At 46.6% G+C, this 16,239-nt stretch overlaps 1 protein-coding gene across 1 annotated transcript in view; it reads left to right on the top strand.

Annotated features, from left to right (window-relative positions):
- Window positions 1-1,004: 1,004 nt before the first annotated feature.
- Window positions 1,005-16,239, top strand: part of LOC135815797 (terminal uridylyltransferase 4-like) — a 55,871-nt gene continuing 40,636 nt past the window's right edge. The window contains exons 1-13 of the mRNA XM_065329138.1: window positions 1,005-2,682; window positions 3,668-3,745; window positions 4,390-4,506; window positions 5,695-5,869; window positions 6,162-6,256; window positions 6,681-6,726; window positions 9,465-9,534; window positions 11,612-11,648; window positions 12,147-12,236; window positions 12,899-13,012; window positions 13,667-13,738; window positions 14,564-14,625; window positions 16,014-16,123. Coding sequence (XP_065185210.1) covers window positions 1,438-2,682; window positions 3,668-3,745; window positions 4,390-4,506; window positions 5,695-5,869; window positions 6,162-6,256; window positions 6,681-6,726; window positions 9,465-9,534; window positions 11,612-11,648; window positions 12,147-12,236; window positions 12,899-13,012; window positions 13,667-13,738; window positions 14,564-14,625; window positions 16,014-16,123 — 2,311 coding nt within the window. The 5' untranslated portion in view covers window positions 1,005-1,437. The remainder of the gene's footprint in view (window positions 2,683-3,667; window positions 3,746-4,389; window positions 4,507-5,694; window positions 5,870-6,161; window positions 6,257-6,680; window positions 6,727-9,464; window positions 9,535-11,611; window positions 11,649-12,146; window positions 12,237-12,898; window positions 13,013-13,666; window positions 13,739-14,563; window positions 14,626-16,013; window positions 16,124-16,239) is intronic.

Below are 16,239 nucleotides of genomic sequence, written 5' to 3'. Positions count from 1 at the left end.
GCGATGCAGCACCTTCAAGCCCTATTGATTTTGTGCATACCGTAAAGCACTAGCGGCATCATCAAGTCAAGATTCGTGCACGCACAACACAACCTGGAAACGCAGGTCCCACTCGGTGAAGTACACGCACTCCCGGATTTGAGCCCAGTGTTACGTTGGCTACTGATGGACCCTATTCAATTTCCAGTCCTGCACAACACGGATACACACAGTGCGCGTGTGTGTGTGTATATACGAGCTCCAAACACTAGGTTCTCTCTTATGCATGATAACTTCGACTACTGTTCCTGGAGCATGGACAGGTCAAGCATGGCTGAAGCTCAAAGCACAAACTCAATGTAGCTTATTTCATGAAAACGATGACAACCACAACAACAGCAGCAGCAGCACACACATTGCTGTTACCACTAGCACAATCATGCTCTAAGGTTGAAAAATGGAAAAGAAAAAGAGTGAATATTTCTCTACCTGAGTTGGTTTGAAAACGTATCTTCTACATTGGTATCGTCCCAATCATCTTCCCACACGTGGGCATCACTTTGATCCTCATCTGCAGCAGTCCAGTCTGCAACAAGATTGAAGTAAGTTGGATATGGTAGTACACAATATTTATTTTCACGAAAACGAAACTCATCCACTTTCATTACGCACACACCTTCCACAGGAAACTCTTCAAACTCATCATCCTCTTCGAGGAGACCAAGGTCTTGTTTCGCCTTGTCGTCAGTGGCCATCTTCTCACAACACTGGTCCTCACCGGGCAGTGTACAAGCACAATACTTATTGAGATCAGGGAATTGTACTTTTCAAAATTGTTTCTTGAACTTTGCAGAAACAGAAAACAGCGCTTTCCGGCTAAATTGTTGTCTTGGTGATTATCATGATGACTTGTATGTCGTACCGGCCATGGCGTCGGTACGCTGCATATCGACACAAAAAAATAAAATAAAAGCAACGACGTAAACGATCTGTGGTTTGAACTAAAAATGATTAGCTCATGTGACACAGTGCCAGCTGTTTGTTTCAGCTCGAAAGACTTTCGAAAGATTTGAATATTTTCTCAGCTGAGTGTTAGTGGAAGACGTTCTCCTCTAGGAAAATAATTATGTGTTTGCTGTGCCGACCGTGCCTCTCTTCATCTATTTCATTAGGTCCGCACAGTTTTATCGGTGTATCATCTCCATAGCTTTTGAGTGCTGTGAGCAGGGACTATTCAAGTTTTTTTATTCCACATTTGGATAGCTGTTGGAGTTGGAAACTTTCCACAACAGCTCCATGCTACGGGACCAGTACATGTCGAAGGAGTTTATTGGGCCGTAGTGCGTATTTAACGAGTACTTCTAACACCTGTAGCGCTCCCAGCAACTGAAAAGCAGCGAAAACACATGTGAATATCTGTGTTCAACCTGGCCAAAGAGTGTTGTAGTCTTCGCCAGTATGGAGGGGAAAGCCCCCAGTTCGAAACCTGAACGTGGCCGTCGGGGTAGACAACGCTCAGGTAGCGGCGCACGTTCTAGTGATGCTGAGCGCACTGATGAGGCAGCGGCAACTGGCGGTAAACCGAAAGCACATTCGGGGCGAGCTCACGGTTCGGGTGGGGAGAGGCCAAGACGTAGTTCAGCCTCAGGAAGTAGTCATGACTCATCCATTCCAGCTAGTGATCAGGTCAGTGCGTCACATGATGCCACTGCTGCTGCCCATCGGAGTGGCAAACGACATGGAGAAAGAGATCAGCAGCACCCTTCGCATACCGCATCACCCCGGTCAAAACAGCGCCAAGAATCAAAAGGGAAAAAGGGCCAGAAGGTTGCAGAAGCGCAACCCCTAGCTAGACGTGGATCGGGTCCTTCAAGTGGCCAGCGAGTGCGTGATAGCAGTGAAGGAGATCATAGCAAGGCAGCTCACGATGAAAGAGCTGCGCCCAGTCGCATTGCGCCTCAAGGTTTGCAGTCGATTGGGCGTGCACTACAGCAGCCTGGTTCTCAGGGAGTGTCTGCTCTGAATGCGCGGTCAGCTGCCAAGGCGGAAGCCACAACAGCAGCGCCATTCGCCAAAGGGACCGGAGGACAGGGTGGCTCAGGAATGAAGGCTCCTGGTCGCATTCCTGTCTCCATGCCAGACATGTACAAGGCACCTGTTGGTCACTCTCCTCATTCATCGACGACAGCTGGAGAACAAAGCAGTGGTATTGTCAGGGCCCACACTTCACATGCGCAGCAAGGTCATGCCAGCACCATGCCCCTTGTAAAGAGTAAGAAGAAGCAAGGGCCAACTCCGAAGACCCCAGATGCTGTACGTGCCACGCGGACACCTGTTGTTCGCGCCCCAACATCTGCTGAACAAGGCAGTAGCAAAGCAGATGCGCCACCGCGTGCCCAGGACCAAGCCAGTAAGGCGGGTGTGCTTGACCCTGATGGTGGTGTGGCCTCACGCACATCTCAGCCAAGAGGAGTTGTCCGTGCCAACACTGAGCCCCACACACATCAGGCCACAAGGTCGGGTACGGATAAGATGAAACAGCAGCCGCAGCAGCAGCAGCAACAATACCCTCATTCTCAGCAGCACCAGCAGCTGATGCAACCGCAGCACCATTCACGGAATCCTCACTTGGCAACTGAACGGAGACAAGGCAATGTGCAGCATGAAAGAAGTCCTAGTAAACAGTCAGAAAGAGCCAACAAGGTAATTTGCTAGCATGCATTGCACATCATATGAAAATTACTGCCCATACTGCTGCATAGTTCGTGTGCGTTAATGTGTTAGAGTTGGAGATGTCTTGGTTACTCCACTCCCGTTGCTCTAAACAGTTACCTGTTGCACCGTTCAGGCTAGTTGTGTGTTTGTAGTATGGCCGCCTTTTGCAGCAGGATTGAAATTTCTCAAAGGAGCATACCCTATTACCAGCGGCGTTTAATGCACGTGTATGCTGAGAGGCTTCAGTAGACTGCCAGCATGGCATGCTATGTGCTGTATGAGTAGGACGTTGATTGGCGTCAGGAAAACTTTCCGCCCACTATGCCCCACTCGTGTAATGTGCTACGTTGTGTACGATAGGCTTTTGAATAGTACTAGTTGGAAGACTCCACACGCATATCCGTCAAATGGAGGTCAAAACACGCCGAAGCGCGAGGCTCAATGCACGAACTGATGGTGATGACGAGAGAAGGTGGCTTGGCAAGATGTGACAGAGCTGTTTGCAGCGAGATAAAAGCATGTGATGTTCGGCGTGTTTGGACTACCATTCGACAGCCGATTGGCTTCGTGAATATGAAGTCCAGTCTGCGTTCAGTACTGGCGTACTGCATACAGGTATACCATGGTATACCTTTTACAGATTGATGACGAGTACTGTAAGAGTTGAAAGTGCGATGAGTCCAAAGTTTAACGATTTGCAAGAATTTCCCACTTAGCTGGTACAAAGTTGAACGACCCTGCCAGCACACGTCTGTCTTCTATTTCTCCAGTACAGAGGAGAGAAGGAATAACATACGTGTAGCATTTCTTGAGTTAGCGATGGATTCTTTCTTGTTAAAGCTCTAGACTTTGTGCCCCGCTAGAGATTGAACTCTTACAGTATATATTTTTTGAAGAATATTTTGGATTGTGCATGTATTTGGTTTTATAATTTGGCATCCAATGTAATTAATCTGCTTGTCGACGTATGCAGAAGCAGCAAGATAAGCGGAAGGACCTAACTGAGGAGGAGAGGCGGAAGAACTACATTCTCAGAATACCGCAGGACATGGTATGGGTACTTAGTGTCATTTGGAGGTTTTTTTCTGGGAATTCTAAGGCTACTGGGCCGGATTGGGCCCCTTCCTGTGCTGCTGAGTGTAATACTGATCTTTAAAAGTCCAAGTTCACGCCACCAGTGTCTGGTGATGACCTAGAACTCACACTGTACTAATGTTCTATTATTTGACCAACATTGGTAACGTCTTTATTCCTACTTCGAAGTAACTTCCCGGCACATTCGCTCTATGGCCGACATTGTTCACCACAAACAGGCCAAGATCTGCTGCTTTCTCTCTTTCTCTCTCTCTCTCTCTCTCTCTCTCTCTCTCTCTCTCTCTCTCTCTCTCTCTCTCTCTCTCTCTCTCTCTCTCTCTCTCTCTCTCTCTCTCTCTCTCTCTCTCTCTCTCTCTCTCTCTCTCTCTCTCTCTCTCTCTCTCTCTCTCTCTCTCTCTCTTTCTTTCTCTCTCCACCCCCCCCCCTCACTCCTCTTTCTTGGCTTGATGCTGCTACTACTGCTATTACTTGAAGCACAAGTATTTGTTTGCACACATGACACTATTTGTATGTATTAATGTGCATCATGGTCCTGTAATGTTTGTTGGTTAAACCCCGTGTCCATTGTCTACATGTACTTGTGTTGTGCTCTTTGTTCAGACAAGCACCTTGATGCCCAACGCCAAGTATTTCTGTGTTGTGTGTAGCTATCACCTCAGAGATCTTCCAAAACTGCGTGACCATCTGACCAGATCCCAACATGACGACTTTACAAAGGTGTGTGTGTATGTTTGTATGTGTGTGTGTGTGTGTGTGTGTGTGTGTCGGTCTTTCTTTCTTCTCTTTCTCGGACTCTTCCTGACCTTTCTTTCATTCTCCTGGGTGGTTACCAACAGCCAGTGTATGCCGGAGTATGTGGTGTGTGTAGAAAAAAAAAATGAAAAATGGAAAAATGAAAAATAGGGATTCACTGGCCAGAAAAAGTCACTTCAAACAGCTGTGTGGTGGATACCAGGCTAAAAATAGTGGCGGTCAATTCATCAGCCTTGCAAGCTGTTGAATGGTGTAATCCCAGCACAAGTTGCTATGTCTAACATAGCTGTTCGCTATCATCCCTTTCGCGATGGACATGTCTGAGGTCTGAGGTGTGTCGGTGTGTGTGTGTGTGTGTGTATGGGTGTGTGCGTGTGTGCATGCATGTGTGTATGTGTGTGTCGGTGTGTGTCGGTGTGTGTGTGTGTGTGTGTGTGTGTGTGTGTGTGTGTGTGTGTGTGTGTGTGTGTGTGTGTGTGTGTGTGTGTGTGTGTGTGTGTGTGTGTGTGTGTGTGTGCCATATTACCTCCGAGAGAGAGTGTGGGGGTGGGGGGGGGGGGGGGGGGGGCAGGTCCAGCCAAGTCGGAATCATAGCAACGCCGGCATTTTTGGATATACAGTGTACGTGGATCCAGTTTTTGTGTTTGGGTCCATATACACTTGGGTGGTTTGCTTCACCGTAGAGTGAAACGTCCGCTGGTAGTTACTGGACTGGGTCCTCTAGGTCAGGGACCTACTGCTGGTACCGGAAAATTCACACCAACATGTGACATGAGGGGCCTACCCATCAAATACTCTATTTTGCTAATATCAGTGCGGATTCAATTTGACCAAGGAGTTGTTACCGTAATCGAGAGGTTAAGATGCGCGTTATTTCCGACGTGACGCGCAATTTCACGTCAAATTTGGCGTAAAACTCCGAATTTCGACGTGAGCTGCAGATCACTCGTGTTGGTTTCCATCGCGCGGGCCAAATAACGCGAGCTATACTTGTAGTAGGAATTCTTTTCAAACGATCTTTCAGGTAGAGCTCATGTACACTGTGTGGGTATCTGCACTTTATCTGTGTTGTGTATTGTCTGCCATCAGATTGAGTTCATGTACATTGTGCTGGTGTCTGCGCTGGTTTCTGTGTGATGTGCTGTCTGTCAGGCATATGCCAGGGCCAGCTCTATCTCATCACTTCCCCAACCAGACCGCTTTCAGCTGTCGGAGATTGAGCGGGGACTGCTGCAGGATTATGAGCTGGTTTCTGTGGAGAAAGACCTGCCTCGTCACCAGGCTGTGCTGGAGACTCTGCGCAACCTGTGTCAGAGTGTCTGTCCAGGTATGCATCCAGGCCATGACCAAACCTGCTTTTGTGTTGTAGCGTTTACGAATGTGAAGTACATGCACCGTGTGTATTTGACAAGTAACATCAGGGGGACCTCCTGGGACAGCCCACATGGCTGCTCATAGCCGCTACTTTTAAGCTTAGCATGTGCATTGTACATCGTTTCTTGAGGGGCTGAAGAAGGACTCGCCACTGCACTTTCATGCACTGGTTTCTTGTTATAATCCTGATGTGCTGTTCAATCTGTGCCATGTGTGCATACTCGTGATCTGCCTTTCGTCTTCAGATTATGACTTTCAAATGTACTCTGGCTCTTGCAATGGTTGCGGTCTGGCTGGCGCACCGGTCCGCATGGTCGTGAAAGCCGACACGACCAAAGAGGTGAATACTGTGTTGCGTAATTGCTCCAACGTGAACTACAGGGCCATGTGCCAATTGCGCTGCTAGAGACTTTGTTGCATCACCGTAGCTTGCCTGTTCCGGGAAGGCTCATGCAGCGCTGCAGCGCTAGCTGACAGCTAATAAAATTGTGTGAAATGCTGATTTGGCCACAGGCAGCAGAATTTTGTAGAACCTTCTAAGTTCTGCAATGTAGTAAAAGTGGTGAGGAGAGAAAGGAGTTATTATTTCGGTTCATCAATGTTTCCAGGTGTTTCGGTGCGTCCTTGAATCCACGGTAACGCTATTCTGTCAAACTACTGCATCTCAGTGTTGTATTTAAAAAAGGTGTCGACTTATTTTAGAAATTATTTTACTGGATCGTATTCCTTGCTCTGTTTGCTGCTTACTCACGGACACCTTGCAGGGTGCAAGTCTTCTCCTGAGTTTGCCTGGCATCCTGGAAGCAAGCTGTAAGTCCTATTGTGGTATGAATCTCTTCCGTGCTTCGTCTACAAATCAAAACCTTAGCTCATCTCGATAAAGTTTTTTTCTTCCTTTTGATTGATGATGCATGTATTATGATGCATGTAAATGATAACAACGATAAGGGGACTTCCGCGTTCATGCAAAGGCATGGTGCACAGGCATGGTGCACAGGCTCGCTTGTGCAGAAACAGAGTGAAGGTGAATCAGAGGACACTTTTACTTAAAAGTCTTTTTTTAAAGTGTTCTCTGGTTCTTTTGTATTCACTTTCAAAAGTATGAAGTCAGAAAATACAGTTATCCAGTATACCAGTGCCAGTATTAATAGCAAAGGGTGGGGTTCACCTGCTCAGGGTCCACCATGTACTCATAATGGCAAGCAGGTGCAGCTGCTGATCCATTAGGAACAAAATAGGCCCGAAGCAGTCAGTTTGTTTTCTGAGGGAGACTTATTATTATTGTTTGCATTCCGGCGGCTGCGTCAGCCAAGCAAGTGTCGAAGACACTTGCTCAGCTCACACATTCGCTTATGCTGGACATAGGTAGTACAAAACAAAACAAAGGGACAGCTCAAGCCAGATTGCCGGCCAGAAGAAGAGAACTTAGGAGAAGAGAGAAGAAAAAGAGCAGAAAAGGAAGGGGTTGGATTGCACAAATGAGCTAAATCTCGTCTAAACTCCATTGTTCTGTGTTCTCGTAGTTCACAGCAGTTGATATGGCTGTGATTGATATGGCTGTGTGTGATTGTAACGTTATACTATGATATTCGTAGCATTATTTATTATTCATGTAGGAATTTGCAAATGTAAGTTGATATTATTGTTGTGAATTGACGTTGTATTCATAAAGAAATTGAATTGACGTTGCATTGCTGCATAATGTTAGTGGCTCCGATGGTGTAGGTGTTATTTTCCAGCTCGACAAACGGAATCTTTCAACGGACGCCACTCGTCGCGCACATGTGCTATTGCGGATAGGATCTCAAGACCTTGAAGTGTGCGTAATCGCCCGCATTCAGCGGCTTGGAGATCCCCGTGCAGCTTCACAGGCAGGGTTGTTCTTGGTCTTCCTCTCCACTTGGGGCTGCTGCACTTAAAGTACGCTATCATGCTTTTAAAAGATGGCTGGAGCGCTGCTCGGGAGGCGGAGTATGTGGCCGAACAAACTCCAGTGAGGCCTGGCTTTATTATTGCACTTAGAGGTTCCGCATGACATCGCTGATAGAGAGCTTGGTTTGATATTTTCTGTGGCCAGGTTATACCGAGTATTGGGCGAAGGTGACCCCTATGAAAAGCGTCCAGGCTATTTTCCGCAGCTACTGTTCGGCCCCACGTTCCAGCATTGTACACTAATACCGGTATAACAAAGGCGTTGTAAAGGCGCAGTCTCAGTTTTTCTCCAGCGGCTTCTCTGAGCTTCCAAAGGGCCCACGTTGACTTGAACGCAGCCATTGCTAGCTGCTTCCTCCTTGAAACATCCTCAAGATCGCCAAGCAATGACCGAAGATTCTTTGCAGACCTCCAGTACTCATCGATCCTGTCCTGTGGCCGGTTAAGTGTTGTAGTTTCGGTTATGTCGGGGGTTGACCTTCAGGGACCACTGACTCAGGACTTCACTGACAACCGGTTCCAGCTCCCGTAGCCAGTCCGGGTCCATACTGAGGAAGTCAGTGTCGTGAAAGTCGGTGAGACTACCCAGCAACCATGTATTCCTCTCCTACATGTACATCTGCGCAATTTTCATCGCCAACGGAATCCCTAGTTGACCGAGGGTCGATCGTATTATCCAGGTATCTCAGATGCCGGAAGGGTTCCAACATTGGTGAGAATACCGTGTCCGTCCCATTCCCACTTCTAGCGCTATCTACCGCCTTCCTCTTGAGTTTGACTTGGAGATTGCATCCGCGAGCGTCAGCTTGGAGTCCTTTAGCAATTCACATCGAATTACGGAGCACTTCAGTCCTACAATCAATTGATCGTGGATCTGCGTGTTCTCTACTGTATCCACTGTGGTGGCAGAAAACTCGCAAAGTTCGACTTGACTCAAGCGTAGTTGGGCAACGAAGGCCGAAACAGATTTGTCAGGTGACTGTTTCTGCTGGCGAAATTTGTGGTGTTCAGAGGTGGTATTCACAGACGGCCTGAAATGTGCTTTGACAGCGTTTGTCAGTGCCTGGTAAGCGTCTTGGTCACTCTGAGGAGAGATGACCAGCCCTTTCACAACTTTCCGGATGTTGAGGCCAGCCAAGTTCAGGAACAAGTTCTTTTTTTCTTCGTGATTCGTCACGCCACAGATCGACAAATAGTCGTTCACATCGTCCAACCAAAACTCAAAGTCGGAACTAACATCTGCATAGTCCGGGATAAAATCCTTGGGCGCTCTGCCCTTAGCCATAATGTACTGCTGTTCACTGCGCCAATGTGGTGCATGCACGACTCGCGCACATGAGAACCAACACGCCATTACTAGATAGTCCTGACAAGAAGCATTTCAAACATGGGGCGTACACAGCATGTAGGTTACTTCACTACAAACTGGAGACACTGGGTGACCATCAATTTTAAGGGAGAGAGCCCAGAGCTGACCAGCATGGCAGCAGCTCTACATATCAATCCTCGTGGGGAATAAATTAATACCCCCAACAATACCCCCCCCCCCCCGACATCTTGTTTATGTTCATGTGGTCTTGCTTTTTCCTTTCTGTTTTTTTTGCGATCTTTTCCAGCTGAGGTTGCGAATATCACAACTGACTATCTTGTGCGACATGCCAGTGTCAGTGGGCTTCATCTTCACACGTAAGACTATAGTAAATAGGTTGCATACAGTGCATACACCTCCAGAGGTAGGAACAGATTAGCAACTGATAAGCTAGGAGATATTCTCCTTGTCAGCTGGTGAAAAAGCGCAATAATACTGCACTAGGCACTAGGCAGTGGCACAATGTTTGCGACAAGGGTAATAGCAAGTATGGCAAGGTTAGCTATGCTGTGTTGTACCGGGAAAAAGGTGCAACGTGATGGAAAGGTGCACCATGCTAACCAATGCTTGAGAGCTAGAGGGATGCCAGCCGCTGTTGTGCTTGTAGACCGTTTCATGCATACCGTAATTTCTCTAATAAAAGCCCAGGTATTACTATCAGTCCCAGGTATTACTATCAGTCCCAGGTATTACTATCAGTCCCAGGTATTACTATCAGTCCCAGGTATTACTATCAGTCCCAGGTATTACTATCAGTCCCAGGTATTACTATCAGTCCCAGGTATTACTATCAGTCCCAGGTATTACTATCAGTCCCAGGTATTACTATCAGTCCCAGGTATTACTATCAGTCCCAGGTATTACTATCAGTCCCAGGTATTACTATCAGTCCCAGGTATTACTATCAGTCCCAGGTATTACTATCAGTCCCAGGTATTACTATCAGTCCCAGGTATTACTATCAGTCCCAGGTATTACTATCAGTCACCACCACTACACAAAGGTCATTGACGCTGCAAATTTTATTATTTTACTCGCTGAGGAAGCCCCAAGGGTGAAAATTTGGAGATTCTATTTCTTTTGAATAAAATTTGCAGCGTCAACGACCTTTGTGTAGTGGTGGGGACTGATAGTAATATGAATTGGCTGCAGTGGAGCCTCCGTGTTCTGAAAAAGCCCAGGTCTCCAATAATAGCCCAGTCTCCAATAATGACCCGGGGTGAAGGTGGTTTGAAATAATAAGAGCACAGTCTCTAATAGTAGCACGGGTCACAATTGGAGTATGCAACCAGTATATTGACTGCATATATAAAACAGCAGTACAACATGCCAAGAACATATAATATTTGTAAGGAGGTTTTCGGTCTACTGCTTCCTTCCTGGCGCCAATGCTATTGTGAAACATCTGTTTTGACAATATTATCAAAAAAGTACAGAGGCAATATGCTTTGGTTCTGCAAGAGTGCTCAATGCCTGATTCAGGCAGAGCAGCGTACAAAAAAGTATTCTTTCTAGACCAAGGAGTGGTATATTTGATAAAATTTAATAACGATAGAAATATTTACGATACTTCTCCAGACGTTTCGTTGTTCTGAACAACATCGTCAGTGGGTAAAGAAATGTCCACCAACTCTTTGACAATATTCCTGAGTTTAGGGTTGAAAAATCAGTCTTGATATGGTCAGTTTATGCCTGTATAGACTGGAGTTGGCTTGATAGTTGACAATTGAAAAAATAAGAGCCCAGCCTCTGATAGTAGCCCAGTCTCTAATAGTAGCGCGGATAGAGCTGTCACTGAAAAAATAAGAACCCCGGGCTCTTATTAGAGAAAATACGGCATGTTGCACTTGTAGATAGGTAGAGCACTGCATGCAAGCATACATGGTATACGGTATATCGAGAAGTGTATCATCCAATGCACGTTCCGTTTGATGTGTAAGGCCCACTGCATGTGAGGGTCAGTGCAACATGCAACTTGAGGTAATAAAGAAGTTTTGGTGGGAAACAGACATTTCTAGACTGCTGAGACCTTGTTCGATTTGTGATGGTGTTTGCCGTTTGAGTATACCTTGGAATTTATTTGTGCCTGTTCCAAGTGCTGGTGGGCAGTGTGAATTGCATGTCAGAGTCTCTGGTGAGATATAATCTTATAATTACAATAGTTGTAATAGTTAATAGCGAGGGTTGATTAGATTTGTGTGATTCTTAACCTTTGTTGTGCCCGGATATGCGTGCATTTTACGATAGATTGTTCTTTATTGTTCTGTAAGGTTTTTTGTTTGTTTGTTAGTAGTCTGCTGCTGAGAGCAGTGCCCGTGCATATCTAGCTTCAGCAGGATAGAGATGACTGCAATCTACCATACTCTGCTGTTCTGTTCTGTTCTGTTCCTACAGAGGCTTGCGTTTTGAGGTGTACCTAAATGAGGATATCGTGAGTGCATCTCTTCCCACGTGCATGTCTCAGTCTTAGCTATTGGCAACGCTTGTATTCATGCTTGTGCTTAAGGCTTTCTTGTGATGAATCACTGCATCTTGTGCATGCTACCACTTTCTTGTAACCGGATAAGTAAAGTTGAAAGTGGTAATGTGCAGCAGTTAAGAGTCCCATGGTCGATCGCTGACACAATGACTGTTTTACCTGTACTTGCACTACTGTCACTGTTGTGCCAGGGATTTGCTCTGTTACCCTGTCTGAGTTGTAGGCATGTGGACTGTGACCTGTCCGTTTCAGCAGAACTGTCAGGCCTATAGCAGAATACTCTGCAGGCACAACTACACACATTCATCAAACAGGAATGAAGCTTATGGTGATGTGGATACGCCCTTGTGACTTTCCTGGCGTGGAGAGTGATGCTGTATTTGCTGCTCTCTTTATCCTGTAGTGACTCTGGCATCACATGTTCTTGTGCTTCCTGTTGATCCTTTGCAGAACTGGCGGCTGTCGAATCTGATTGCTGTGTATGCCAAGCTGGATGTGCGCTTCCAACAGATTGCTACTCTGCTGTGCCATTGGGCAACGGTTAGTTCTGATATACTGGCAACGGTGACTAACTGAGACTAGTTTAAAATAAATGATTCCTGGACATTGTTCGAACCAACATGGATATTAATTCTGAGCTCGGCTGACGAGATCTAGCAAGTTTGAAACAGCTAGCGCTATCCGGAGATCGAGTATTAATTCTCTGATGATGGCCAAGGTTGACTGAAATGGTATTAATTGATAAGCGATGCTGTGAATGGTAGCAGCTTGCGAGCGTGTGGCCCAGTGGCTTGCTGCTTCTCATAAGATATGAAGCTGTGTGTGAAGTCCCGCTCCTGCTTTCTTAGTGTATGATTGACTGTCCTGCTTAAAACAGCAGGAGTGGAATGTGTGTCTATTGCTCAATACCATCCCGCACCCATACAATATCATGTTTGTCACGTTTTGCCACGTTCAATAAACAGTCGATGCCAATGTTAAAATTGATTTGCAATTGATTGGCGTATTTACCGGTTATAAGTCAACTCCTAATACTTCAGGCCTTTACCGGTTCAGTGTCAGTATGATCAGTAGCGGTTGAACCCCGGTTGTAAGTCGACCACCCCTTCTTTGAAACCAATGACTTTGTTGTTGTCATGTCATGCTCATCAGTGGTGTATTGTGGCTGGATATCAATTTGTGCTCATTTTATTGGCTTGCAGGTCTGCGATTTTGTCAATGAGGAGGGCTGCACACTGCCGCTTCAAGCGTACCCCATGCTGGCTGTGTATGCCTTGCAGCGATGCAACCCACCTGTTCTGCCTGTGCTGCATGAGGTAAGCCAATGCAACGTGTATTCCGTAATGTACCGCGAAAGCGACTCACCACCTCGTCCTTTCGTGGTCGTTTTGTGGCGGTGGTGTCCTGTTTGTAGGTCATACGACACATACATTGTACACACGTTGTACAGTCGATCCGTGCCCAGTTAACCTCCACACAAGAACATGCTAAGTGTCACCAGGTTCTCGCACCATACGAACATAGCTGCACTATGTCGGTGAGACATTCCACAGTTTCAGATGATGGGTCTTGCGCACCTTGTGAAGCTGGCTCTTCTAATCAGCAAGACTGGGTGAAGCGACACGGGTGCCATCAGTTGTGGAAAGCCACTCCTCAAATACTTGCCACCGTGCATGCTCAAGCTCATCAGTCACAAGTATGAGCGCCTTAACAGCACGGTTGTAGTGTCGGCCTTCCAAAGCCGCACACACAGACCCAGCACTAATGATGTCACCCTCAACCAGTAGGTCCCGGGGTCTGTACTGTACTTAATAGTACAACTTACAAGCTGCCGGAAATTGGTATTGTGGATCCCCTCGGGAGAGCGGAGAGAAGAAATCTCGGAAAGATGATTCAGCTGGCTATTGAACTGCCTAACGGTTGCATGATCCTCGTCTTGTGCGTGTTGCTGTGTGCTGCTATGTGTGCAGCTTGGGAGGACTAGCCCAGAGCATCCAGGCGAGGACAATGAAGACTGGTATCCCAGTGACATAGACTGGATTGTAAGTACTGTGGACATGTATGTTGTGCTATCTGATCTTTGGGGGACTATTGCAGTACTGGCCTGTTTTGAGAAATCCCTTACTGGTGCTTGTGAATGCTAGCTTGGCGAGTGTTGATCAGGCATGGTGCGGCAGTTCTCGTTAAAGGGAGGGACGCTTGAACAGTCTTGAATTATAGCGACTGGCAGTAGTAGTAGGTGTGCTCATAATAATAATACAGTGAAACGTCGTTAAGAAGAACACTGATAAGACAAACTTTTGCTTTTGAAGAACTAGTATTCATAGCTGCATTGGATAGATTACAGTGTATTCACTGGGTATAAATACGGATAAGAAGAACTCCCGTTATTGCGAACAAATATCACCGGTCCCTTGGTGTTCGTCCTAAAGAGGTTTGACTGTAGTTACCGGTGTGCTCATACATGTAGTGAAATCCAGATGTAGCACTTTGAGATGGTGCTGGACACGTACTGTAAATTTCATGCTCACACATCTGCGCGAAACCCTGGGCTCCTGGCCGCTATATGCATGTGTTGGCCAGCACAGGTGGAGGGGAAACACTGTTTCTTGGGGAGCTGTCGAGAATCTGTAGTACCGTATTTTCCGGAGTACAACTACAAGCCGCACTTTAAACACGCGTAGTTCATTCCAAAAAAAGTCAGTGCGGCTTATACTACGATGCTCAAATGAACAGTGACATACAGGGGGGGGGGGGGGGGCTGTATTTTGTGGCAAAAAAATCTGGGTGCAACTTACCAGTGCAGCTTGTACTCGGGAAAATACGGTAATTTTCTTGTCCAATGTGTGCTGTTGTTGTTCTCACAGAATAGCGCGTGGAGGACTGAGAACACCATGCCATTGAGTGAACTCTGGCTGGGCGTGTTCAGGTAAGGCCAGGCAAGCATTGCAGTTGTGACACAGCTGTCTGCCAGCCGATATTTCTTTGCCAGCAATAGACGTGTGCTAGTCTAGAGAGGTACGGGTAGGGGCTGACGTGTGATTTTGAATGCAAGATATAAACTATCCAGCCTGTGGCGACTCGCTTACACTGCACTTCAGCGGAACCAACGTCCAGCAGCACTTGTGACGAATTGATCTAGACACGAGTACAGTGGTCCCATTATAATCAAGCACCATTGGTGCTGGAGAAATTCTGCTGGATTAGAAAGGGTGCTGGATGAGCGAATCTGATTTACTGCTGTAATGTGCATGAAGGGGACAGTGTGGTGACTAAGAGTTGGTGGACAAGCCGTTGATTATTCACTCTCATTGTAATATCAAAAAAGTATTCTTTCTAGACCAAAGAGTGGTATATTTGATAAAATTTAATAACGATAGAAATATTTACGATACTTCTCCAGACGTTTCGTTGTTCTGAACAACATCGTCAGTGGATAAAGAATGGAGGGCTTTGGGTGGTGGCACGGGTTAATAGGGAGTGATGGTGGTGAGATGAGGTGAGAAGGTGAAGGTGGGAAATACATGTATCTAAGTTAATGGTGAAGGTTAGGTGCGGGTCGATACAGGTGGGAAGGGGGTACACCCTTCGGGTAGAAGTGTAGGTTGGTAGAAGGTGTTAATGTGCGTAGAAGGTGGAGTGGCGTAATGGAAGTGTCGGGTTGATAAACCCGACACTTCCATTACGCCACTCCACCTTCTACGCACACCAACACCTTCTACCAACCTACACTTCTACCCGAAGAGTGTGGTGACTGACAATTTTGCTGGTTTATTGAGGGTGCTGGTTTATGAAGTTGCTGGATTTGAAGGAGGGGCGACTGTAGTTGCTACTAATTTTCTTGCAGGAAATTAGGGTACTGTGGCTGCACAGCCATACGGCATGCCCTACACTGGTCTGAAGTGAACACATGCCGTCACCTACTGTCACAGCACGCTGCCCTACACCGGTTTGAAGTGAATACAATGTTTTGCTGTTACGCGTACAGCACATACAGCACAACCAGCATGAGAATGAACAGTGGACAGTAGGATACTAGGTCGTTGAGATCGTGTATTGATTTGCAAAGAAATATTCAGGATAAAAAGACTGAAATAGGAGCCTGCGATTCGTACATAGTGTTCTATCTGCCGGTGATTGCTTTTGTTACCGGTCAGAGCATACATTGATGTTGAGACTGGTTTGATTGTTGGTTATGGTTCTCAACTTCTCATCCTTGGGTTGGATTGATGCAGTGCCTGCAGTTCTGTCTTTTGTATATATTCTATGAATCCTAAGCCAGCTTGGTGTGTATCGAACGTGTGTTGGATTTTCCAGACTCTACTGTGACCCGCCCTTCCTTCAAGATGCGGTCATCTCCATCCGCACCCTGAACCCAGCGTCGCGCGAGGAGAAAAACTTTCATCTGCGACGTTTGGCAGTGGAAGGTACGTTCTGTGCAGTGTATTGTGCCTGGCTAGCGGAATGAAGCCTCACTCAGGCTTTTCGCTGCACGCTATAAGTCTATTTTTCCTGAAATCTCTCGCAAATCAATTGAAATCAT

The sequence above is a fragment of the Sycon ciliatum genome, chromosome 4, assembly GCF_964019385.1.
Source record: "Sycon ciliatum chromosome 4, ocSycCili1.1, whole genome shotgun sequence".
NCBI classification, from domain to species: Eukaryota; Metazoa; Porifera; class Calcarea; order Leucosolenida; family Sycettidae; genus Sycon; species Sycon ciliatum.
The sequence above is the reverse complement of the archived record's forward strand: the minus strand, read 5'-3'. Positions and strand labels throughout refer to the sequence as shown.